This window comes from Emys orbicularis, chromosome 20 (assembly GCF_028017835.1).
Source record: "Emys orbicularis isolate rEmyOrb1 chromosome 20, rEmyOrb1.hap1, whole genome shotgun sequence".
In the NCBI taxonomy this organism is placed as follows: Eukaryota; Metazoa; Chordata; order Testudines; family Emydidae; genus Emys; species Emys orbicularis.
The window spans coordinates 18,870,330-18,896,582 of record NC_088702.1 but is presented as its reverse complement, the minus strand read 5'-3'; the positions used below and the strand labels follow the sequence as shown (position 1 = coordinate 18,896,582).

General features: G+C 58.3%; 1 protein-coding gene across 1 annotated transcript; it reads right to left on the bottom strand.

The window, feature by feature from the left end:
* Window positions 1-10,588: 10,588 nt before the first annotated feature.
* On the bottom strand, window positions 10,589-11,599 carry LOC135892505 (free fatty acid receptor 2-like). Its single transcript, XM_065420297.1, has one exon. The coding sequence runs from the start codon at window positions 11,579-11,581 to the stop codon at window positions 10,589-10,591; it is 993 nt and encodes a 330-aa protein (XP_065276369.1). The 5' UTR covers window positions 11,582-11,599.
* Window positions 11,600-26,253: the final 14,654 nt, after the last annotated feature.

The following is a 26,253-nucleotide window of genomic DNA, read 5'->3' as shown; positions in this document are numbered from 1 at the left end:
ATCTGCTCTTTGTTATCGAAACCAGCCTTCAAAATCTCTCCCCCGGGGCTCCGTCTGGTGCCTCATAATTGCTTCACACATCCGAGCCTGCCCTCCGTTCCCCTGCCGTCCGAACGACCGCCACAGCCTGTTACAATCTCCATCCATCACCGTCTGCGTCTAGACATCGCAGGTCAGAGCTCTCCGCTCCCGCAGCCTTCACCACAGCGCCGAGGCCCGGGGAGGAGAGGAGACTCGCTGGGTCCCACGTGGCCGGATCGGGCCGAGGCAAAGGTCAGCCTCGCGGGGCCAGGCCAGGCAGTTACTCCCAGCCGCTGTGGTTGGGATTTTCCTGCTGTTAGTCACCCGGAGTTTGAATGCAGGGAAACGTTTGTCAAATATTTTCAGAACAGGAAATGCCCCCCCCAAAGGTACTTGTGTCTCAGAGGACAAATAGGGGGCAGGTTCTATACACGGATCAGCCATCACAGGGTCATTTTTACTGGCTTTTTTGGCTGCAGCCGTCGGAGCAGCAGAATGTGAGGCTGCCATGTGCCGGCCTGGTCCTGCTCTGCGTCCTGCCACGTGCTGTGTGCCGGCCTGGTCTGGCTCTGCATCCTGCCACGTGCTGTGTGCCGGCCTGGTCCTGCTCTGCGTCCTGCCACGTGCCGTGTGCCGGCCTGGTCTGGCTCTGCATCCTGCCACGTGCAGCGTGCCAGCCAGGTCTGGCTCTGCGTCCTGCCACGTGCAGCGTGCCAGCCGGGTCGTGCTCTGCATCCTGCCACGTGCTGTATGCCGGCCTGGTCCTGCTCTGCGTCCTGCCACGTGCCGTGTGCCGGCCTGGTCTGGCTCTGCATCCTGCCACGTGCAGCGTGCCAGCCAGGTCTGGCTCTGCGTCCTGCCACGTGCAGCGTGCCAGCCGGGTCGTGCTCTGCATCCTGCCACGTGCTGTATGCCGGCCTGGTCCTGCTCTGCATCCTGCCACGTGCCGTGTGCCGGCCTTGTCCTGCTCTGCATCCTGCCACGTGCTGTGTGCCGGCCTTGTCCTGCTCTGCGTCCTGCCACGTGCCGTGTGCCAGCCAGGTCTGGCTCTGCGTCCTGCCACGTGCCGTGTGCCGGCCTGGTCTGGCTCTGCGTCCTGCCACGTGCAGCGTGCCAGCCGGGTCGTGCTCTGCATCCTGCCACGTGCTGTATGCCGGCCTGGTCTGGCTCTGCGTCCTGCCACGTGCAGCGTGCCAGCCGGGTCGTGCTCTGCATCCTGCCACGTGCTGTATGCCGGCCTGGTCCTGCTCTGCATCCTGCCACGTGCCATGTGCCGGCCTGGTCACGCTCTGCGTCCTGCCACCTGCCGTGTGCCAGCCTGGTCCTGCTCTGCATCCTGCCACCTGCCGTGTGCCGACCTGGTCCCGCTCTGCGTCCTGCCACCTGCCGTGTGCCAGCCTGGTCACGCTCTGCGTCCTGCCACATACCATGTGCCGGCCTGGTCCCGCTCTGCGTCCTGCCACGTACAGCATACCGGCCGATTCATCCCCCTCGTGCCCACTTGCAGGATCTGTGGGCAAGTGCCACCCTTTCCCTTTGTTTAAATATTGGAGAAGGGGAAACTGTTACCATTGTCACAGCACTTTTTTTGTGTCACAGGACAAAATAAACCCTTCCAGTGGGGCTTGTTCGAGTGTGTGTGTGTGGGGGGGGGGGCCTGAACAGAGCCAGCCACACTCCAGCCTGGCACAGGTCAGAGAACTGCCCCCAAGAACCCCGGAGCCGACCTGGGAGAAACCCAGCCAACCCTGATCTAAACCCTGCACTGATGGAGAAGGCCCCAGGCCCCTCGGGAAATTCTTCCAGTGATTAATGACTCTCGCCGGGACAAACATCTACGCTACACAATCAAGGCGACCCAGCGTCGGCACACGGCCGCTGTGGGAATGATATCGCTGTGGGTGTCTACGCTTGGGTTCCCGTGTCGCCGGTGTGCGTCCGCACCACGAGCGCCTGCACCGATTGTACTGCCAGCGTGGGGCACCGTGGGCCGGCCCCTGAAAGCCAGCAACAGGCCACGTGAGCAACGCAGCGTCTGCACTGACACCGTGTCGACCTACCTACACCAGGATGGATGCTCCGCTGCTCGGGGAGGGGGTGTTATGAAGTCGGGGGAGCAGGTAGGTAACATCGGGGGGAGTGAAATTTTAGCGTTGGGGCGACATCAGCTGCCTTACTGCGTCCGCGGTGGAGACCAGGGCCACGCCTTGTTTCCAGTCTGACTGTATCTAGCGTCACCTCCCAGGCACCGGATCTGGTCAGACCCTCCTCTGCTAGGCTGATGAGCCGATCGTTAGATACTTGATCGCCACATAGGTACCTAGAGATGGGGATCAGTCCTGCCAAAGCCTGTTACAATCTCCATCCGTCACCATCTGCGTCTAGACATCGCAGATCAGAGCTCTCCGCTCCCACAGCCTTCACCACAGCGCCGAGGCCTGGGGAGGAGAGGAGACTCGCTGGGTCCCACGTGGCCGGATCGGGCCGAGGCAAAGGTCAGCCTCGCGGGGCCAGGCCAGGCAGTTACTCCCAGCCCCTGTGGTTGGGATTTTCCTGCTGTTAATCACCCAGAGTTTGAATGCAGGGAAACGTTTGTCAAATAATTTCAGAACAGGAAATGCCCCCCCCCCAAAGGTGCTTGTGTCTCAGAGAGGACAAATGGGAGGCAGGTTTTATGCACCGGTCATTTTTTTCTGGCTTTTTTAGCTGCAGCTGTCGGAGTAACAGAATGTGAGGCTGCCACGTGCCGTGTGCCGGCCTGGTCTGGCTCTGCATCCTACCACGTGCCGTGTGCCGGCCTGGTCCAGCTCTGCGTCCTGCCACCTGCCGTGTGCCGGCCTGGTCCGGCTCTGCATCCTGCCATGTGCCGTGTGCCGGCCTGGTCCGGCTCTGCATCCTGCCACGTGCCGTGTGCCGGCCTGGTCTGGCTCTGCATCCTACCACGTGCCATGTGCCGGCCTGGTCCAGCTCTGCATCCTGCCACCTGGTCCGGCTCTGCATGCTGCCACGTGCCGTGTGCCGGCCTGGTCCCGCTCTGCATCCTGCCACGTGCAGCGTGCCGGCCTGGTTCCGCTCTGCATCCTGACACGTGCAGCATGCTGGCCTGGTCCTGCTCTGCGTCCTGCCACGTGCAGCGTGCCGGCCTGGTTCCGCTCTGCGTCCTGACACGTGCAGCGTGCCGGCCTGGTCCGGCTCTGCGTCCTGCCATGTGCCATGTGCCGGCCTGGTCCAGCTCTGCGTCCTGCCACGTGCCGTGTGCCGGCCTGGTCCCACTCTGCGTCCTGCCACGTGCCATGTGCCGGCCTGGTCCGGCTCTGCATCCTGCCATGTGCCATGTGCCGGCCTGGTCCCGCTCTGCATCCTGCCACCTGCCGTGTGCCGGCCTGGTCCCGCTCTGCATCCTGCCACGTGCAGCGTGCCGGCCTGGTTCCGCTCTGCGTCCTGACACGTGCAGCGTGCCGGCCTGGTCCTGCTCTGCGTCCTGACACGTGCAGCGTGCCGGCCTGGTTTGGCTCTGCGTCCTGACACGTGCAGCGTGCCGGCCTGGTCCGGCTCTGCGTCCTGCCATGTGCCATGTGCCGGCCTGGTCCAGCTCTGCGTCCTGCCACGTGCCGTGTGCCGACCTGGTCCCGCTCTGCGTCCTGCCACGTGCCATGTGCCGGCCTGGTCCGGCTCTGCATCCTGCCATGTGCCATGTGCCGGCCTGGTCCCGCTCTGCATCCTGCCACCTGCCGTGTGCCGGCCTGGTCCCGCTCTGCATCCTGCCACGTGCAGCGTGCCGGCCTGGTCCTGCTCTGCATCCTGCCACGTGCCGTGTGCCGGCCTGGTCCCGCTCTGAGTCCTGCCACGTGCCATGTGCCGGCCTGGTCCGGCTCTGCATCCTGCCATGTGTCATGTGCCGGCCTGGTCCCGCTCTGCGTCCTGCCACGTGCAGCGTGCCGGCCTGGTCCCGCTCTGCATCCTGCCACGTGCAGCGTGCCGGCCTGGTCCTGCTCTGCATCCTGCCACGTGCCGTGTGCCGGCCTGGTCCTGCTCTGCATGCTGCCACGTGCCGTGTGCCGGCCTGGGCCCGCTCTGCGTCCTGCCATGTGCAGCGTGCCGGCCTGGTCCCGCTCTGCATCCTGCCACGTGCAGCGTGCCGGCCTGGTCCTGCTCTGCATCCTGCCACGTGCCGTGTGCCGGCCGGGTCCCGCTCTGCGTCCTGCCACGTGCAGCAAGCCGGCCTGGTCCTGCTCTGCATCCTGCCACGTGCAGCGTGCCGGCCTGGTCCTGCTCTGCATGCTGCCACGTGCCGTGTGCCGGCCTGGGCCCGCTCTGCGTCCTGCCATGTGCAGCGTGCCGGCCTGGTCCCGCTCTGCATCCTGCCACGTGCAGCGTGCCGGCCTGGTCCTGCTCTGCATCCTGCCACGTGCCGTGTGCCGGCCGGGTCCCGCTCTGCGTCCTGCCACGTGCAGCGAGCCGGCCTGGTCCTGCTCTGCATCCTGCCACGTGCCGTGTGCCGGCTTGGTCTGGCTCTGCATCCTACCACGTGCCATGTGCCGGCCTGGTCCAGCTCTGCATCCTGCCACGTGCCATGTGCCGGCCGGGTCCGACTCTGCGTCCTGCCACGGGCAGCATGCCGGCCTGGTCCCGCTCTGCATCCTGCCACGTGCAGCGTGCCGGCCTGGTCCCGCTCTGCATCCTGCCACGTGCCACGTGCCGGCCGGGTCCGGCTCTGCGTCCTGCCACGTGCAGCGTGCCGGCCAGTTTATCCCCCTCACGCCCACTTGCAGGATCAGTGGGTAAGCGCCTCCCTTACCCATTGTTTAAATATGGGGGAGGGGGAACGATTATCGTTGCCACAGCACTTTTTTTGTGTCACAGGCAAAATAAACCCTTCCAGTGGGGCTTGTTTGGCGGGACCGGGGCCTGAACAGAGCCAGCCACACTCCAGCCCTCCTGCATGGCACAGGCCAGAGAACTGCCCCCAATAACCCCGGAGCCGACCTGGGAGAAACCCAGCCAACCCTGATCTAAACCCTGCGGTGACGGAGAAGGCCCCAGGCCCCTCGGGAAATTCTTCCAGTGATTAATGACTCTCGCCAGGACAGATGTCTATACTACACAATCAAGGCGACCCAACGTCGGCACACGGCTGCCTCGGCGATGACATCACTTGTGCGTGTCTACGCTCGGGTCCCCGTGTCGCCGGTGCGCGTCCGCCCCACGAGCGCCAGCCCCGATTGTACCGCCGGTGCCTGTGTCTCAGGCGGCAGGTTTTACACATGGATCGGCCATAACAGGGTCATTTTTTTCAAGCGTCTTTGGCAGCAGCTGTGGGAGCAGCAGAATGTGAAGCCTGATCCTTGCACGCCTTGTCCGAGCAGCGTGTGTCATGCTCGCGCGGTCCGCCCCCGTCCCAGCAGCCTCTGAGCCAATCTAGGGCTGAGGACACTAGCTAAGCCTGGTTGGCCTCTTTCTTTCTTTGCTCACAAAAAGACTTTTTACCAGCGCTCACCCTCTAGCCGATGAGCGAGCGAAGCCCACGTCTTTCCATTTCAGCCACAAAATCCGAGCTCCCTAAAGATAAAAATACACAGATCTTTCCATTGATAACAACCAGAATCGACAGCCAATCGACCCCAGAGAAACGGCTTGAGACCGAGCCACGCTCCCTTTAAGGCTTTTGACGCTGTCTGTATTGACAGGTGACACTGACGGTCGAAGGTTTAACGATTAGCGTCAACTTTTGGAACAGCTGGGTCATTAAAATTTAGTCATAGACTCAGAGAAGATTAGGGTTGGAAGAGACCTCAGGAGATCACCTAGTCCAATCCCCTGCTCAAAGCAGGACCAACCCCAACTAAATCATCCCAGCCATCTCCCTCGGTAACCCATTCCAGTGCTTCACCAACCTCCTAGTGAAATAGTGTTTCCTAATATCCAACCTAGACCTCACCACTGCAACTTGAGACCATTATTCCTTGTTCTGTCATCTGCCACCACTGAGAACAGCCGAGCTCCATCCTCTTTGGAACCCCCCTTCAGGTAGCTGAAGGCTGCTATCAAATCCCCCCTCACTCTTCTCTTCTGCAGACTAAACAAGCCCAGTTCCCTCAGCCTCTCCTCATAAGTGATGTGCTCCAGCCCCCTAATCATTTTCGTTGCCCTCCGCTGGACTCTTTCCAATTTGTCCACATCCCTTCTGTAGTGGGGGGCCCAAAACTGGACACAGTACTCCAGATGTGGCCTCACCAGTGCCGAAGAGAGGGGAATAATCACGATCTGCTGGCAATGCTCCTACTAATGCAGCCCAATATGCCATTAGCCTTCTTGGCAACGAGATCACACTGCTGACTCATATCCAGCTTCTCATCCACTGTAATCCCCAGGTCCTTTTCTGCAGAACTGCTGCTTAGCCAGTTGGTCCCCAGCCTGTAGCAGTGCATGGGATTCTTCCATCCTAAGTGCAGGACTCTGCACTTGTTCTTGTTGAACCTCATCAGATTTCTTTTGGCCCAATCCTCTAATTAGTCAGACACCCGCCCCGCCCCCCCGCCATTGTCTGATCCCATCGTCATTTCCTGCAGCTCTGAACATTGAAACGGATGAAAACTGGGGGTGGGGGAAACGCTGAAGCCGACACGTGGAGATTATCTGTGGAATTTATTCTAAAAACGGCAAATCGAAAGGCCGCGGGGGCGTCGGGGCCCCTTGCAGCGGTGGAGCAATAGCTGAAAAGCAAACGGCCCCGGGGAAAACCATGTCAGGGGATTGCAGCTGCGATGCCCTCGCTGACCTTGGCTGCCTTTGGCCTGGCTGCTCCGTAATGGCCGGACTCATCCAGGTGGTGAATATCGTCTACCCCCCCTCCCCCGCAAAAAGAGACACACCAGGCTGTAGGGTCTTGAGAATTTCGGTGGATCCCCGCCGCCGCCGGCCCGCCCACCTCTGGCTTTTGGTTTCCTCCTGGTGCCCCGTCGCTCGGGGATACTTGGTGCCCCCAGCATGGCTGGGCCATTACCTGGTTACCCCGCCCAGTGCCAAGTACCCTGTAACTGGGTGTTAGCTCCAGTGCACGTGTGTCCCCACTAACCACCCCCCAGTGGCCACCTTCCGCCACTGCAGCCTCTGAATAGTCAGGATGCGACTGTCCGCTCCCATCTCTGGTCCCCCACATTCCCCTGGGGCTCAGGTGTGAGGTGCTGGTGCCCTCTGGTGGACACAGCAAATACTGCACCTGGCTTTTTCCAGGACTGTAGGAAATCTGGGGGAATGGAGGGGGGGGTTGGCACTCCAAAGGGGGGGACAGTCAGGGGCAGGAGGGGACACGGGGTGGGGGGGTCTCTGGCAGACTGGGGTCTGCCCATGGACTGCAGGCGCTGCGTAGCTAGGCCAGGGAGCGCCTTCACAGGGCCCGTCCTTGGGCCGTGCTTAGGGGGCGGCTCCCGGACTTGCTGGGACAAGCAGACGGTGCCAGAGCTGAGTGATGCCTTCCAAGGAGCTCCCGTCCTCTCCCCCCTCTGCCCCCATGCCCTGCAGGCCCCTTTCCCAGGCTCCCAGATCCTGCCTCAGCTGCCACGGCCTAGTCCAGACACAAAGCTCACTCCTGACCCACGGCCCCCTGCTAGCCCAGGTCTGGGCTCCCCACAGCTCTGCCAGTGCCCCTCACTCCTGACCCACGGCCCCCTGCTAGCCCAGCCCTGGGCTCCCCTCCCCCCCGCCCCCTCCACACACAAGCTCTGCCGGTGCTCCTCACTCCAGACCTACAGCCCCCCCATCCCCCACAGCTCTGCTGCTACGGCCGATGTAGGCGAAGGATGAGACGCTCGCTCTTGGCCAGGCCTGTGGCTTGTGGCAGAATCACCCTGACACGGAAGCGAGCGTCTATCAGTCTTGCTATCGGCCCTTAGCCCGCCAGATGGCCCTGGAGATTCAGGGCTATGCACAGAAGCGCAGGGTAGAAATCCCCAGCTGCAGACACAGGCAGATTGTAGCACAGCCTGGGGCATCGGGGCTAGCCCGGACTGCCAGGGGAGAGCTCCCCACCCTGCCCCCTGCAGCACAGCGCCCCCTAGTGCCAGCCTGGGGCATTGGGGCCAGCCCGGACTGCCAGGGGAGAGCTCCCCACCCTGCCCCCTGCAGCACAGCGCCCCCTAGTGCCGCCCTGGGGTGGGCAGTGAGTTCACCCTGCTAAGCGCACACACTCTGTTCCATACGGCTGTTGTGGTGTGTGAATGTCTTATGGGTGTGTTAGTGTGCTGAGTTTTTGTGCAGCTGTGTGGGTGGGGTGGGGGTGGGGGGTAAGGGGGCGTTCCTGCTGCCCCTGCTGGAGGGGACGAGCCCTGCGTGGGTGTGTATGAGCAGACACACCTCCCTCCCCCTCCCCCACAGCTCCCCTCCCTGCTGCCCATGTGCGTGAGGGGTTGGGAGCCCCTGTGTGGGTGGGGGGGTGTTTGCAATGCAGTGGGGGGGAGGGGCGCTCCCAGTGCGTGTCTGCACCCCGCTCGTTTGTTTATCTGCTAACAGCTGCTCTGGGGAGCTTGCTGTGCAATGAGGTTTGCTGGGTCTCAGCCCCATTCGGAGAGGAGCTGACCTGCACCCAGCTCCCTCCCCCCGCCCCCGCCGACCCCCCGAGGAGCTGGCCAGGCCACGGTGACTGAGCCCAGGAGAGGGGGCTGCACATCTGTTTACAGGGGGCTGTATCGGGGGGCTCCTGCTCTGGGGAAGTCCCGGGAGGGAGGGTGAGCTCCGTGGCAGCGTCCCATGGCCTGGGACCTGGTGGTTCCTCCAGCTGCCCACGCGAGATCCCCTGACTGCCCCAGGCCCTGCCCAGCCCAGTTATCCATTAACCCCGGTTAATATCAGCGCCAGCGAGACACTGTTTGTTTACATGCAGTGCCGGATTCACGCCCTGCAGTTAATTAAAAGTCGACAGACACAATGTGCTTGTGTCCTACTTCCTAGCCCTGGTCCCCTCCCATGGATAGAACCCAGGAGTCCTGGCCCCCAGCACCCCCCCCAACTCTAACCCATAGACCCCACTCCCCTCCCAGAACTGGTGATAGAACCAAGTGTCCTTAGCCTCTGTTTGCCAGCAGCTGGGAATGGGCGACAGGGGATGGATCACTTGCTGATTCCCTGTTCTGTTCGTTCCCTCTGGGGCGCCTGGCACAGGCCGCTGTCGGAAGACAAGACACTAGGCTAGATGGACCTTTGGTCTCACGCAGTCTGGCCGTTCTTATGTTCTTATGAGTCCTGGCTCCCAGCCCCCCTGACTCTAACCCACTAGACCAGAAGAAAAATAAGAAGATAATCACTATTGGATAATAAATCAATAACTTTACTTAATACGTAGCTAAAGCCACTGCCCCTGGAGGGCGCCAGATCCGCCAGCGAAGGGAGGAGGTGCAGGACCTTGCTCGAGGGAGATCTCAGCTCTATGTCCAGACCTGGAACAGACCCGCAGGGACCAGCGTCCATTGTACGTGTGCCTGCTAATCGCCCATCCCCCACCCACCTGGAGGATAACAGCCCTACTACCGCTGCAAAAGGCACTCCACCTTTAGATCACGTGAGCCCTTCACTGTGGTGCTAGAAGTCCTGCTTTCAAATCCTGCTCAATAAGAGCCTTCCCACCACTGCTTGCATAGAGCGCCGTGCATTGATAGTGAAGGTCCAGAGTCCAAATCCTTCCCGTCCACATGGCAGATAACAGCCTTACTACTGCTGCCAACACACGGCATTTCTCCTTTAGCTCAAGCAGTAGCGTGCTGGGCTGCAGCCCCTTGCGTTCCAGTCCCACCGAGGCGGTAACTACATTTCCACAGAGGCCAACAAAGACTAATACTAGTGGCCAAGGGGGAGAAGCTCTCCATAGCTCAACAAGGGCAAACTCGGGGCCCATGGGCCCCTCATGGAGCCTGGTCCTTGTTCATCTGCCACTAAATGGTTCCCCTGAAACGGGACAAGCTCAGCCCAGCCTGTTTGCCCTCCCTCAAGCAACCCCTAGTTGCAGTTACAGCCCATAGTCACTTGCTTGCCCGTGGGCCCAACCATGGAGAAGGAAAGACCAGGAGTGAGTGGAGGGCGCCGGGGGGACCCTCCAGCTGAAATCGGTCTATGTTTCACTTGTGAGCCAGCAGCGGCAAAGGAAGGCCTTTGACGCCATGGCGACCCTGACACTGAGAGAGGCCGGATCCTTGAGGAAGTTGGGACACTCACTCCAAAGCTGAAGTAAGCCAAAGTCCGGTGGGCGCTTGGTCAACTGCTCGGTTGTGGCCCGGAAGCGGCATAGGAAGGTCCTTGACACCATGGCGACCCCGACTTCAGGTCAGCCAAAGCCCTCTGGAGCCAAGTTTGGCCAACCACACTGAAGCTCAAGTAGGCCAAAGCCTTGTCGAAGTTGGGCACCAACTCCAAGCCCCGCCGCACGCTGCTGTCTAAGGAGGCCTACAGCCCTCTCGGGAGGTGCAGGGAAGGACAGAAGATGCCGTCCCTGGCTCAAGTGCAGGATCTCTTTCTTCTGCGGCGCATGGGACAAGAAAGGCTCTGCGGAGGAAACAGAGAGTTGGTCTCACCCTGGGAGTCAAGTCGTTGACCCCTCAGCCTCGTCCCCACTGGCTGCCTCCACCTCTCTGCCCCCTTCCCCACAGCAAGTCAAGCAGGGGAGATGGCACCGGACCACAAAGGTTCTGAGTTTGTGCCACAGGCCGGCCAGGCACTTGGTGAAGGCCCGTTGGACAGCAGTGGAGGAGAAGTAGAAGATGGCGGGGTCCAAGGCGGCGTTGAGGGTGCTGAGGAGAAGAGCGTACACCCTCCAGGTGGGGCTCTTGTTCTGGACAAAGCCCACCACGTGGGACAGGTTGTAGGGAGCGAAGCAGACTATGAAGTTGAACAAGGTGGCCACGGCCAGGCCCACGGCCCGCTGCTTCCTCCGGACCGGGATGTTGGGCAAGGCCACCAGGATGCGGACAAAGTTGACATAGCAGAAGATGGTGACGGTGAAGGGGAGGCAGAAGAGGACCAGGAAGAGCTCCAGCCGGACAGGGAGGAGGACCAGGAGCTGCTTATCGGAGAAATCTTCATAGCAGTGGGACCCGTTGTTGGCGAGTGCGGTCCTGTTCAAGTCTTGGTATTGGACAATGTAGACAATGCTGCAGTGGGCACAGCCGACCACCCAGAAGACCACGGAGGCAGCGGTGGCATAGGCTGGCCGGCGTCGGAGCTTGTACTTGATGGGAAAGGCCACGCCCAAGTAGCGCTCAACGCTGACGGCCATGAGGAATAGGGAGCTGATGTAGATGCTACTGTAGAAGACGAAGCTGGTGAGTGTGCAGAGGAAAGCGGGCAAGGGCCATGCCCCGTCTGAGATGGCCTCCACCATCTTGAAGGGGAGGAAGATGAGGAGGGAGATGTCGGATATGGTGAGGTTGAGGAGAAGGATGTCAACGGGGGTGGGTTTCTGGCGGACCTTCACCAGGAAGGTGTAGAAGGCCAGGAGGTTGGACGGGAGGCCGATCAGGAAGGTGAAGATGTAGACAGTGAGAACCACTGGGGTGCAAATGGTCGCACTCATCATCTTGGCTTCTACAAAGGAGAAAAGGATTGTCAGCTGCTGAAGGAACCCAGGAGTCCTGGCTCCCAGCCCCCGCTGCTCCAACCCACTAGATCCCACTCCCCTGCCAGGCCTGGGGATTGAACCCAGGGGTCCTGGCTCCCAGCCCCTCCTTACCCGTAGCCATGCGAGCAAGCTCAGGGCTCCTGGTGCATTAGCTGACACTAGACATAAGGCTGGAATTTATGTAGCCGGCTCCCGTATTTATTTAGCTCAGTTTCCTGTTTAGCTAGTGGCAGGCGCGGGGGGGCCAGCGCCGGAGAGATCGGCGGGCCTGGGATGCACGAGATTGCGTGAGCACACACACAGGGATGGGATGGTGGAGGGGGGGGGCAAGCGGGCAGCTCGGAGTACAGGGAAGTGGCTGTTACTCAAAGGGAAATTTTCATAAATATCATCATCAAATGTGGGGTCTAGTGGTCAGGGCGGGGGGGGGGGGCGGTTTGCGGGAGCCAGGACTCCTGGGTTCTCTCCCTGGCTCTGAGGAGTGATTTTGTGGTTAAAATAGGGGATAAGGAGTCAATGCACAGTAGAACTAAGAAACACAACCCAGGATTCTTGATCTTTCAGCTCCACTCAACCCACTAGACCCCACTCCCCTCCCAGAACCAGGGAGAGAACCCAGGAGTCCTGGCTCCCCCCTCCAGCCACTGAGCCATCCCAGTGACTCTGAAGAGCAGCCCGCCAGCTTTCCCAGGGCCAGGGTGTCCTGCGCCCGTGCTCCAGACAGGCTGTGGGTGCCCTCACGCCAAGCTGCGATGGGCCCCTCCCTTCCCCAGGGTACATGTAGCTCTACCCGCCTCCTAGCTGTGGGGATCGATCGTTAAAAAGCCTCATTAAGGAGAAGCTAATAAACCTCCTGTAAAGTAAACCATTGCCTGGGCCCAGCCAGTCCTTCTGCCGTCTGTAATCACTGCTCCTAGATCCCTTACCACTGGTGGAGTGGGAGGGGGCGTGTCTAGTGGGCTGGGAGCCAGGACTCCTGGGTTCTGGATGGAGAGGGCACATGGGTATGGATGGAAAGATAGCAGAGCTATCCCCTCCATGCCCCTCTATATCCATCTTTCTCCATACGCACCCCGTATCTAGCTATCCAGTCTCATAGAGCCCTGTCCATGTCTCTTAACAGTTGTCTGTCCAGCCAACCCCCTGCTTTTCTCCTGCCCCCTTCTCCCCCTAGTGTCCACAGCCCTGTACTGCACTCGCTCGCCCCGGCTCTATGCAAGAGGCTTCAGGCTGAGCCACGGGTTTGAATCCCGGATCGGCCGGTTCCCACAACCCGGCGGCTCCTTGCTCTTTGCCCGAGTTGGATCTCAGTCGTGGCAGGGTGGGATTGCTGGTCATTCACCCAGGGATGCCCGAGAGGGATAAATCACTTGGGGCTCGGCTGTCCCCCGCTTCAAATAGAAATACTCCTCCTGCTGCTGTCATTTCAGCCAGCTCGTAAAATCAGGCGCTGGGCTGGGCTGGTCTGACCTGCAGCAATCCTGCTACACAGGTTGGCCAGATTATTTTCGCTCCCTGGGGTAATCCTGCGGAGCCAGGACGCCTGGGTTCTATCCCCAGATCTGGGACGGGAGTGCGGTCTATGAGCCAGCCAGCAGATCTCTCCTTGTCATGCCCTCCTGCAGTTCCCGTCTGTCCTTCCGCTCTCTGTTCTCAGAGAGAAACCCACTTCCCCTCCTGGCCTGTCTCGCTGCTCAGATGTGGTGGCACGACATGGAACCGCGGCGAGATCAGACCCATCATCAGGATCCCAGAGCCCTTGGTAATGGAGCCACTGCCTGGGGGGGAGGGAGGGGAAGGAATTGTCCCCTCCAGTCTCTTTCTCCGAGTGGGGGACCCATTCTTTGGGGGATGGAATGACCACGCCCTATATCCTGACTGGCACCTCCCCATGCCAGTGCTGGGTGCCCCCCGTACATGGACTGTTGTGTTCTCCCCTCTCCCTGTCCCCACCTTGCGCTTACTCAGCTGAGCTAGACACATTTCCATGCCCCGCTGCCCACGTCGCTCAGCCCTGATCGCTCGGTGGTGGGCGAGCGCGTGGCCAAATTAGGTCACAAACCTTCACCCCCATTTTACAGGTTGAAGAACAGAGTCAGAGCAGGGAAAGAAGCTGGCCACGCTGGGGAAAGAGCCCAGGAGTCCTGGCTCCCCCCAGCCCCTGGCTCTAACCACTAGACCCCACTCCCCTCCCAGAGCTGGGGCTAGAACCCAGGGGCCAGCTGAGGCAGCCACTTCCCTTTTACTTTGTTGCTTGTTTGTTTCTTTTTAATTTCACAAAAGCAAAACTAAACTTTGCACAGACCCCTGGGCATGACTGGTAAAGGGAAATACACACTGGTCAGGGCTGGGGACAGAACCCAGGAGCCCTGCCCCTGGCTTTAACCACTAGACCCCACTCCCTGTCCAGAGCCAGTGATAGAACCCAGGCGTCCCAACTCCCCATTCCCCCTGCTCTAACCACTAGACCCCACTCCCCTCCTTACAAGCCCTGACCCAGGCAGCTAGAGAGCCCATCCTCACCTCCTTTCCAGCAGCCAGTGCGCTGGGAGCCTGCTGAAGGGCTGGAACCCAGGTGTCCAGGCTGGGAGCCACCCCAGGCGATGTGTCAGGGAAGACCTGGTGGCTGGTCTCCTGCGTCCTGGCTGGGGAGTGAGTTTTCTGTAGCCCAGGCGACTGGTTAAATTGTGTCTGTGGTTGAGCCCCAGGAAACCCCACCGGTCCCTCTCCTCGGAAATCCACGCAGAAAGGATGAGAGATGCAATCGTTACTTCCTCGTGCGAGGTGTGAACCAGCACGTCCTCAAGGGAGTCTGAACCTCCCCTCCCACGGGTCAGCTACTGCACCCTGCTGGGGGCGAGGCCCCATGGGTTCTATCCCCAGCTCAGGCAGGGGAGTGGGGTCTGGTGGTTAGAGCCGTGAAGGGCTGGAAGCCAGGACTCCCGGGCTCTGGAAGAGGAGTGGGGTCTAGCGGTTCTACCACAGGGCACGGAGGAGAGGCTGCGCTGGATTTATGGTTCTTTGATCTCCCGGGCTGCAGCAACTTTCAGAAGCACGATATTAAATAAACAAACAAATCCAAGTTCATATTTCTTCGCTCGGGCTCCGGGGCACATAAAAACCCTGCCCAGAGCACCAGGACACGCACAGTAGCCACAGCTGAGTGGGAGGGAATCCTGACTGACTGCCAAAGACAGAGGCAATGGGGCCAGATCCCAGCTGGGGGTGAGTCGTCCGTCGCTCCATTGTAGCCATAGCCGGGATACCAGAGGCGATGGGTCCCCAGGGGCCATCGGGGTATCATTGCAGGGGAGGGGACACTGACATCCACGGGCCAGTGCTGGGAACAATGAGACGTCCCACGGCTTTACAAGCTACCCCAAGGCATCCTGGCCAAGGGGGCTGGGTGAGAGGGTGGGTTCCCCACCCTCCCCCATGGTCTGGCTTTGGGGAGGGATGAATGAGCCCCATGGACGCAGATTCTCAACCCCCAGCCTCGTGCAAGGCTCTGGGTCCATTGTCGTGTCCCTCCCCCACGGTGGAGCCGCATCAGTTACTATTTGCATAGTTCTGATAGCGTCGGTGCTGTGAGACAAAGGTGACCTCCCGGGCGCCCGTCCTCTTGGCGCGTGCACAGACGGACAGACGGACGTTCATGTGGGAGTGCCACGGACTGGCTCCCCCGTCCTTCCAGAGGGGAGACGGGTTTCAGATGGGGGCGTTTCTCACTGCAGGGTTCGCGCTTGGCATCTATGGACCCACCCTGTGCTCTTTTGCCATGATAGCCCTTGGCCCAGAAGTCCTGGCTCCCAGCCCCCTGCTCTAACCACTAGACCCTACTCCCCGCCCAGACCCAGGGAGAGAACCCAGGAGTCCTGGCTCCCACCCCCGCTCTAACCACTAGACCAGCAGTTCTCAGTTCATTTTAATGAGATTGCCAGGGCCGGTGTTAGACTCACTGGAGCCCACGGGGTAAAGCCTGATCCCTGGCCAGAGCCCTGGCAACCCACTTCTGACAACAAAAAAGGAGGACATGACTGCAGTGCCCTGGCTTAACTATTGAGTAACACGGGGCACTGAGGGCGTTTGTTAACTCCTGAGTAACACAGGGTACTGGGGTCATGTAGCTATTTTTGTTGTCAGAAGGAGGTTGTGGTGCAATGAATCTGAAGAATCTCCACATTACATCTTCCCTGCTCCCCGCCCAGAGCTGGGGAGAGAACCCAGGAGTCCTGGTTCCCAGCATCCCTGCTATGACCACTAGACCCTACTCTCCTCCCGCAGATGAGAAGAGAACGCAGGAGTCCTGGCTCCCAGCCACACACACCCCCCCCCACCCCCCAGCAGCTCCAACCAATAGACCCCAAGCAGAGGAGCCGAATCCTGCCTGCCCCATGGTGGTCGGTTGCCCCATTAGCTGCAGGGAGGTTGGGCCGGGCCGGCTCTGCCCTCGGCGAGGCAGGAGGAAATGGCTGCCCACAGCAGCTGCCAGGGCTCGTGCTGCACCCGGTGCAGGGCCCCTGATATGGGGCCTTTGTACAACCCTCAGCACCCAGACTTCTGGAAAATCACACGGAGCAACAAGCTTCTACCCACAACATTTCCACCGATTTCCCCTAGGGGGCGCTGGGCCCAATCCGGCCCCAGGGCAAGGACTGGCTGGCTCTGGGGGAGTGGGACATGGGGAATCATGAGGGGTGGAATGGGGAGCATTTAGCCAGCTGGTGCCAGAGGGAGGGGCTAACCCTGAGAGCCCCCTCCTTTCCCCTTGCCTACCCCAGCTCCCAGCCCCACCTGCTCTAACGCACTAGGCCTCAATCTTCTCCCAGAGCTGCGGGTAGAACCCAGGAGTCCTGGCTCCCAGCCCCTCTGCTCCAACCTGCTAGGCCCCACTCCCAGTAGAACCCAGCAGTCCTGACTCCCGGGCTCTCACATTGCACGCCGCCTTCGCCATGACCCCGGAGGGCTGCGGCGGGTGGCCGTGAGGCGGAGGCAAGGCAGCCCCGCTGGGGGACATAGTCCCCAATGCCGGACTTGCCCTGGCCCCCCTTCCCTTGCCCAACTCTGAGAAACAGAGCCCCCCTCCCTGCCCCAAGACACAGAGAACCGGTTCCACCTCACGCAGGGCGGTGGCCTCATCGGCAGGGCCACGGGCGCCCCTGGCACCTCACGTTGGACGTCCGCCCGGCCGGGGTTACGTTCCGTCAATGGGATTTTTTTATTATTGACACCTGGGTTTATTATTTCTTTATGAGCCGGCTGGGAAGAATCTCCTCAGAATATTGCTCAAAGGGTCATAAAATTCCTCGTGAGCAAAGGGCTCTTTGGGTGAGGTTTTTCTCCACCAGCCCTCAGCATCCGAGTGGCAGCTGGCAGGGATAGAATTTAAGGCCAGAAGGGACCCCCTCCCACCAGTCAGATACCCCTGTATTAAGCCCTGTGATGGGGTCACCGCCTTCAGGGCACCCCTTGTGGCAGGGTGGCCCTGCCGCAGCCCTGCCTCAGTTTCCTTCTTTTCAGGGCTTGTCAATAAACTCCACCCAGGCTTTTGTCTTGGCCCATAACCCCCTGGTTTGTTCCCACAAAGCATTGAAGATAAAGTCCTCCACATAGAATCATAGAATTTCAGGGTTGGAAGGGACCTCAGGAGGTCATCTAGTCCAACCCCCTGCTCAAAGCAGGACCAACACCAACTAAATCATCCCAGCCAGGGCTTTGTCAAGCCGGGCCTTAAAAACCTCTAAGGAAGGAGATTCTACCACCTCCCTAGGTAACCCATTCCAGTGCTTCACCACCCTCCGAGTAAAATAGTGTTTCCTAATATCCAACGTAGACCTCCCCTACTGCAACTTGAGACCATTACTCCTTGTTTTGTCATTTGCCACCACTGAGAGCAGCCAAGCTCCATCCTCTTTGGAACCCCCCTTCAGGTAGTTGAAGGCTGCTATCAAATCCCGCCTCACTCTTCTCTTCTGCAGACTAAACAAGCCCAGTTCCCTCAGCCTCTCCTCATAACTCATGTGCTCCAGCCCCCTCCCAATGGAGCTATCCTGCAGGACCTAGGTTCCCCAGGGCTGGGTTCCTCCAGCCCCAGAATCAGATGAACACACACACACGTACGCACACACGCACACACACAGAGCAAGTCTGAGTGGACCGGGTAAATCAGCACCCTCAACCTGACCCCCTTATATGCCCCTGGACTCAGTAGTCTGGGTCGAGCAGCACTTCCAAGCTGCCACCCTCGTATGTCCCAGGTTCAGCACGTCCCTATCCCCACTGTCACGTTACAATTGTTCTGGTGGTAACCCACTTGATGAGCAAACTCCACAGGATTTTGGGGCACTACAGGGAGCTTTAGCTTAGGTAAAAGAAGCGTTGCTGCAGAGTAAATGGGGAAGCTAAAAACTCAAAAGAGTAAAGTTCAGAGAGAGCGAGAGAAGCAACCAGTTTAACCATAAAAGTTATTTATAGAATAATAGTGATACCACACAAGGAGAGCTTAAACCAGGAGTAGGCAACCTATAGCACGCGTGCCGAAGGCGGCACGCGAGCTGATTTTCAGTGGCACTCACACTGCCTGGGTCCTGGCCACCGGTCCGGGGGGCTCTGCATTTTAATTTAATTTTAAATGAAGCTTCTTAAACATTTTAAAAACCTTATTTACTTTACATACAACAACGGTTTAGTTATATATTATAGACTTATAGAAAGAGACCTTCTAAAAACGGTAAAATTTATTACTGGCCCGCGAAACCTTAAATTAGAGTGAATAAATGAAGACTCGGCACAGCACTTCTGAAAGGTTGCCGACCCCTGGCCTAAACCAACATAACAGTTACATTATTAAAGGTTAATACCTGAGGTAGAAAAGAAAACAGAGAGAGAGAGAGGGAGGGAGGGATCTCACCCACTCCGTGAGGCTTGAACCGGTCAGGGTTCCCAGGTGATGGTGGTAGCTCAGGGTCCGGAGTGCTGGAGACAGGCAGAGCCCCCAGCACAGTCAGTCAGGAGAAGATGAAGTCCCAGTGGAACTGAAGCAGATGTTGGATCCAGGCATCAGAACACTTCCTTGAGCGTGGGTCAGGGTTTTGTAGGGAAACAACAATGGTCCAAGGGAGAACACTAGATTTGTTTATGGGTAAACTGATGACTCCAGGGTTTTCTTTAGGCTAGACAATAGGAGCTGATCACTCCTGGCTACGGGTGATGTTCCTTCCAGGGAGCTCACCATGCAATTCGGCTGCTTCGGTATTTTGGATATCAATCAAGGATTCATTCCTAGAATTGGTCTGATAACTGCTGAGCTGGGTGTGTGCAGGCGTAGGTTCATTAGCATCTGGAGCAGAGATCCCCCAGGAGGCAGTGCTTCCCTGCTTCTCTGGTCCCAGAGTTCAGTGCGGTTCTCTGTTCTCCATTCTGTATGCTAATGGAGATGTCTCCCTGTCCCATCTTTCATGCAGATGAGGTAAGGGGAGTTGCTTTTGGTCGTGTCACCCTTGTCAGGAGGGGTCTAGATGTGTCTCCCACTGCCCTTCACTGCTCTCTGCAAGTCTTTTCTCTGATAGGTTTTGGTTCAAGCAGAGGCTGGGGGGGAGGGGGGGAGTGTGTCTTTCATGAGTCAGACAGGCTGGATACTGCGCCTTGGTTCCCCAAGAACACAGAGCTGACTGGTATCACAAGGGCACACAGCTGACTCATATCCAGCTTCTCATCCACTGTAATCCTGTTATGGGGTGTGGGGGAGTCAGGGCCCTGAACCCCCCACTTCCTGCGATTCACCGTGACTCTTAGCCAGCCAGTAAAACAGAAGGTTTATTAGATGACAGGAACACAGTCCCAAGCAAGGCTTGTAGGTACAACCAGGACCCCTCAGCCAGGTCCCTTTGGGGGGCAAGGATCTTAGACCCCAGACTTGGGGTTCCCTGCCTCTTCCCAGCCAGCCCAAAACTGACACCAAAAACCCCACCCCCTTCCTGGCTCAGGTTACAGGCTCAGGTACCGTCCCTCACCTAAAGTCATCACCTGCTCTCCCATCCCCCATGCAGACAGTCCCAGTAAAACTAGACGACATTCCCAGGACAATCCACCCCGTTCCCTACTGTGTCACAAATCCCCAGGTCCTTTTCTGCAGAACTGCTGCTTAGCCAGTCGGTCCCCAGCCTGTAGCGGGATTCTTCCATCCTAAGTGCAGGACTCTGCACTTGTCCTTGTTGAACCCCATCAGATTTCTTTTGGCCCAATCCTCCAATTTGCCTAGGTCACTCTGGACCCTATCCCTACCCTCCAGCATATCTACCTCTGCCCCCAGCTTAGTGTCATCTGCGAACTTGCTGAGGGTGCAACCCATCCCATCATCCAGATCATTAATAAAGATGTTGAATAAAACCGTCCCCAGGACCGACCCCTGGGGCACTCCGCTTGATACATCCTGATGTTTGTTCTTCCTGGCTCTCCAGCCAGCCCCCTACTTGACCTGCTTTTGCGGGTGACTCTCTGCCCACCCTAGCTAGAGTCTTTTCCCGCCTGGATTCTGAGGGCCTCCTACAGGAGCCTTCTCCAGGCCTCTGCTGAAATCTCTGTCTCCCCCACGTCTTGCTGCCGGGGCCTCTCCATCATCTAGGGAGGCAGATTGGGCGTGTCGCCAGTGGGCCTGGGCCCCGTCTCCCTTGAAAGGGCCCCCTCCCACCTACCACACGTGAAAAGCCCAAAGACTCCAGTTGGACTAGACTGTTAGGGGGTTTTCCCTTCACCCTCTCCCCGGTTCTTGTCATGCAGACAGAAAGCAGAAGCCCAGAAGTCCGAAGTGCAGGCAATGCGACGGTTCTTGGGGTTAGTTCCAAGTTAGTTCTACACGCCGACAGAGTCTGTCCCCCTTCCCAGCTCTGATGCTGCAGAGCCCCACCTGTGTCCCCGTTCCCCATTCCCACCTCCTCCTTCTTAGCAATCCCCAGTATACCCGCTTTAACTGCTCTTATCTGTTCTCATTGTACTAACAAACTCATCAGGCTAGGCAGAAGCAACACACACGGTGTCTTTGTTCTTTGTTCACACATATATTAGTATAAGATATAAGAGTAGCAAAAAAATCCAAAATTCTATCTCAGGCTAACAAACAAGCCTAGATACTAACACTCCACCCCTTTTTTCCCCTTTTCTTCTGGAATCCGCCTGCCCAGGTGTCTCGGGAAAAGCATCAGACATATGGGGGCACATTTCCTCATAGGGCCAAGTATCAAGATGGAATGTGTCTCGTTTGCCTCACTTCTCCCTGGGCAGTATAGTGCCCTGCACCTTCCCTCGTACCTATTCCAATGTGTGTGTCAGACTGCATAGCGATGGGCCGAGTAGATTGGGGCCGGGTTATCTGTTACATTTTGGTGCAGGGCCTATTATATTACTTATATGTGACAATCAGTGGTTGTGCTTTGTGGGTCTGTGCCCCCCAAACCACCGCGCTATACATTGCAGGATTAGCATACTTAACAATGGGCCGACAACCATAACGATTCACAGTAACACTGAGAGCCCTGACCATTGTAATGTAGTCCAGCATCCAGGCCACCACAGAAACACTGCTTCTCCTCCATTGACTGGGTTAAGATCTTGTAACACCATTCTGGAGTGTATATTTTAAATGTGTCCAGTTGTTGGCAGTTGCATCGAGCAGCTCCTGCAGTCTTCACGTGCTTTTGTCCATATTATGAGTCCACTGGATATTCACAGAGACATGGGGTATTGTCCAAACCAGTTTGACCACTTGGCACGGGATCGGGTACTATGCGCTGGTTCACTTATTCACAGCAATGAGTTCCACAGATCCATTCAGGCACCAAAGTCCAGATAGCAGCGCATAGGTGTGAGTAACTTGGTCATGTGCTGGTGCAGTTGTGGCCCCTAGTATTGTGTACATTCCCAGCAAAACACCCCATCCCCCGTATACATCACCCCTAATGGTCCCCATTTGCAACAGGCCATTGGTTCTGCTCCTCCGTGGCCACTGGGGAAGGACACATCCAACTATTTTTATGGACAAACAATTGTTCAACTGAATTATTGTCCAATTTACCCCATTCCACTTTCCCCATCTATCCCCCAGTGGGTCCCAGCGAGCCTCTTCCTTCCTCATTACTCCCATAGGGCTCATGGGGACCCACCTTAGCTGCCGTCCCGTTCCAAGGTACCACGGTAACTATTACACAGGTGCTAGCCCCCGAGTTGAGCATTCTGCATCCCCAGACACAGTTTCCCCCAGTGAGGCCTTCTGAAGCCATCCCCCACCCACGTCACGAGGTTTCCTGTCCCCTGAGTTAACCGCAGGCTCACCTCTGCCACCGTCTTTCACCCCTCTGTGATTGCAGACAGTTGCCAGTCGTTCACTGATTTGAACATGGTGTTCTGGGTTGTTCTTCCGCTGGCGCCAGCTTGCCTGTAGAGTGTCTGAAAAACAAAAGAAACCTTTCCCGGCCCCCTGGTGGGGACAGATTATTGCTTAAAAATGCCCCTTCCTTTTACCAATCTCCCTGCTGACTGCAGGAAAAACAGAAGAATTGCCGCCATGCTTTCCTTGTTTTGTTGAAATTCTTGAGGTGGTGTGCCTCAGTTTCCCTTTGTGCACAACAGACTGGGTTTGTAATGGTTTTTCTGCCGTGACAAGCTTTAAGGTCATTCACAGGTAATAGCTGAGAGGCAGCGTTACCATGAGACCTTTGACATGCGATTTGCTTTCAATTACCATTTTTGGCATACTTAAACATTTCCCCCCAAAAAACTTAGAATCTCAGGGTTGGAAGGGACCTCAGGAGGTCATCTAGTCCAACCCCCTGCTCAAAGCAGGACCAATCCCCAGACAGATTTTTGCCCCAGATCTCTAAATGGCCCCCTCAAGGATTGAACTCACAACCCTGGGTTTAGCGTCATACACATTATCCATTGTTACAGGGTTACGCCCTAGCATTTATGCTGAGGTTTAACACTCTGACAGGCTGATTACTTAGAGCCACATCAAGGCTCAGTGTTTCTGACACTGGTTCTTTTGTACAATTCACCCTTCAGAGGCGCCGCATGGACCAGAGTGTGCGCGCTCAGCGGGGTGAACTCACTGCCCACCAATAGGGGGCGCTGTGCTGCAGGGCGCAGGATGGGGGCTCTCCCCAGCAGCCTGGGCGGGCTGCTCCCATGGTTTATCGGCTACAATCTGCCTGTGTCTGCAGCTGGGGATTTCTACCCTGCGCTTCTGTGCATAGCCCTGAATCTCCAGGGCCATCTGGCGGGCTAAGGGCCGATAGCAAGACTGATAGAGGCTCGCTTCCGTGTCAGGGTGATTCCGCCACAAGCCAGGCCCAGAATGAACTTCTCATCATTCTGTGACAGACCCAGACCAGTGGGGTACAGGAGTCTGGTAGAGGGCAAATATACTGGTCACTGGATGAGTAGTTTTCTGTTCCCTGAGTGACCAGAGCAGGGGCTGCACTAGAGTAATCAGGAACCGGCTAGAACCAGTTAAGGCAGGCAGGCTAATTAGGACACCTGGAGCCAATTAAGAAGAAGCTGCTAGAATCAATTAAGGCAGGCTAATCATAGAATCATAGAATATCAGGGTTAGAAGGGACCTCAGGAGGTCATCTAGTCCAACCCCCTGCTCAAAGCAGGACCAGTTCCCAACTAAATCATCCCAGCCAGGGCTTTGTCAAGCCGGGCCTTAAAAACCTCCAAGGAAGGAGACTCTACCACCTCCCTAGGTAACGCATTCCAGTGCTTCACCACCCTCCTAGTGAAATAGTGTTTCCTAATATCCAACCTAGACCTCCCTCACTGCAACTTGAGACCATTGCTCCTTGTTCTGTCAATCAGGGCACCTGGGTTTTAAAAGGAGCTCACTTCAGTTTGTGGTGCGAGTGTGAGGAGCTGGGAGTAAGAGGTGCAAGGAGCTGAGAGTGAGTGCTGCTGGAGGACTGAGGAGCACAAGCGTTATCAGACACCAGGAGGAAGGTCCTGTGGTGAGAATAAGGAAGGTGTTTGGAGGAGGCCATGGGGAAGTAGCCCAGGGAGTTGTAGCTGTTACAGGAGGCACTATAGACAGCTGCAGTCCACAGGGCCCTGGGCTGGAACCCGGAGTAGAGGGCGGGCCCGGGTTCCCCCCAAACCTCCCAATTGACCTGGACTGTGGGTTCTTCCAGAGGGGAAGGTCTCTGGGCTGTTCCCCAACCCACATGGTGAATCTCTGAGGCAGGAAAATCCGCCAATAAGCGCAGGACCCACCAAGATAGAGGAGGAACTTTGTCACCATTTGCTTACATTGGAGCATCTGCAGAGCTGTGGGGGCATGGGGGGGAGCCCAGGGCTGGGCTAGCAGGAGGCTGTGGGTTGGGAGTGAGGGGCACCAGCAGAGCGGGGGGAGCCCCAGGCTGGGAGAAGAGGGGGCTGCAAGCGGAATTGGGCTGGGGGGGGGGGGGTTAAGTTGCTTTCATTTTTGGAGCCTTGCGGGTTTGGGGTTTGTTTGCTTTGGAGGTGGCTGATTTGGCCTTCAAGGCCTGCCGGGCTGGGCTGCCTCCCCTCCAAGGCCTACGGCCTGGACACTCTGCTTACGTGCCATGCAGGGCCACGGGCAGTGTGGGGGGAGGCAGGATCTGCTGCTGCTCACGGAGATCCGGGCGGGGCTCTGCAGCGGTCATACAAGTGCTGGTGCCGCTGGGCCCTGGCGGCCTGCGAAGAGCACATAGGGTTGCCAACTTTCTAATCGCACAAAACCGAACGCCCCCTGTCCCGCCCCTTCTCTGTGCCCCCCCACTCACTCCATCCCCCCTCTCTCGCTCGCTCTCCCCCAGGAGGGGAATCAGGGCTGGGACAGCCCGTTGGGGTGTGGGCTCTGAGAGGGGGTTAGGGTGCAGAGGGGGTTCCGACCTGGGCCAGGGGATTGGGGTTCGGAGTGCGGGCTCTGGGAGGGAGATTGGGTATGGGAGGGAGCTCGGGGGAGGGGAGCGGGACTTGTATGCAGCATCTACACCACCACCCCCGCCCCCCCCCCACCCCCCCACACACACTGCACTGGGCTCACCCCATCCCCCCACAGCTCTGCCGATGCTCCCATGTAAGCGAACGATGGGAAGCTCGCTCTGGGCCAGCCCAGGCATCACCCCCGACACAGAAGCGAGCGTCTATCAGTCTTGCTATCGGCCCTTAGCCCGCCAGATGGCCCTGGAGATTCAGGGCTTATGTGCCGAAGCGCAGGGTAGAAATCCCCAGCTGCAGATGCAGGCAGATTGTAGCTAATTAACCATGGGGCCAGCCAGCATCGTGGCCAGCCATGACTGCTGGGGAGAGCCCCCATCCTCCCCCTGCAGAACAGCGCCCCATAGCACCATCAGGGTCATCGGGGCCAGCCCTGGGTGCCAGAGGAGATCCCCCCACCACCCCGCCCCTGCAGGACAGCACCCCCTAGTGCCTCCCTGGGGTCGGCAATGAGTTCACCCCACTGAGCGCACACACTCTGTTCCATACTGCTCTTGTGAGCTCATGGTGTGTGAACGTCCTATGGGTGCGTTAGTGTGGTGATATTTTGTGCAGCTGGGGTGAGCAGCAGTGTGGTGGCAGCACTTCAGGGCGACAGGCCAGGCCCCTAGAGATCTGCGCAGAGCTCACCCCGGAGCTGCAGGAGTGGAATAGCAACAGCAGAGCTCCCCTCAGCACGGAGAAGCGCGCGGCTGTCGCCATCTGGAAATTCGTCACCCACAATTGCTGCTGGTCAGGACCTAGCCCGTTCAGGGTTGGTAGATAAACCGTGGGGCGGTTGTCATGGAGGTGTGTGCTGCTACCAGGAGGGTGACACTCAGGAGGTTGTTGGTGGAGGGGCAGGCTGAGGGTTCCCGAATTGGGGGCATTGATGGGACCCATCTGCCTGTTCTTTGCTCCCCACACCAGGCCTGAGAGTTCATCAACGAGACGGGGTCTCCCCATGGTGCTCCAAGACCCGGCTGACCTCCACGGCCGGCTCACCCATATTGGGGTGGGCTGGAGGCAGGAGATTTAGAAACTCAGCCCAGCTTCCTGCAATGAGCAATGGACCACGGCCAGGAAGGGTGGTGTGACTTCTCCTGTCCTTCCAGGAGACCAGCTTCTCCGCTCCCCTGGCTGATGGGACCTGTCACTGGAGAGCCCTGACTGCAGAAAGGAGTCCACCCCGTGTAGCTGCAGCGCGCACCGGGAAGGTGGAGGCATCTCGAGGCTGCTGAGCAAGATCTGCCTTGTGTCCCAGCCACTTGGCTGTGTTTACCACAACAGCTGAGGGCTTCGCCCGTGGAACGTTACGAGTGGCCCCAGAGACGGCCTCTGCTCAGGGGCCTTGGTCTCGGTCTCTCCCCGTCTCTCCCTGGGGCACAAGGTTAGTCTAGTCCAACTGGAATCTTTGCGCTTCTCACAGGGGTGGGGCCCTTTCATGGGAGACGGGGCCCAGCCCCACCAGTGACACGCCCAATCTGCCTCCCGAGATGGTGGAGAGAAACCTCACCCACCAGGGCCCTTTGCTCATGAGGAATTTTATGACCTTTGTGCAACGTTCTGAGATTTTCCCCAGCTGGCTCGTAAAGAAATAATAAACCCAGGTGTCAATAATAAAAAAAATCCCATTGGCA

What these genes read in the sequence shown, in the direction of transcription:
- LOC135892505 (XM_065420297.1), bottom strand. Translation starts at nt 11,581, where the DNA reads ATGATGAGTGCGACCATTTGCACCCCAGTGGTTCTCACTGTCTACATC.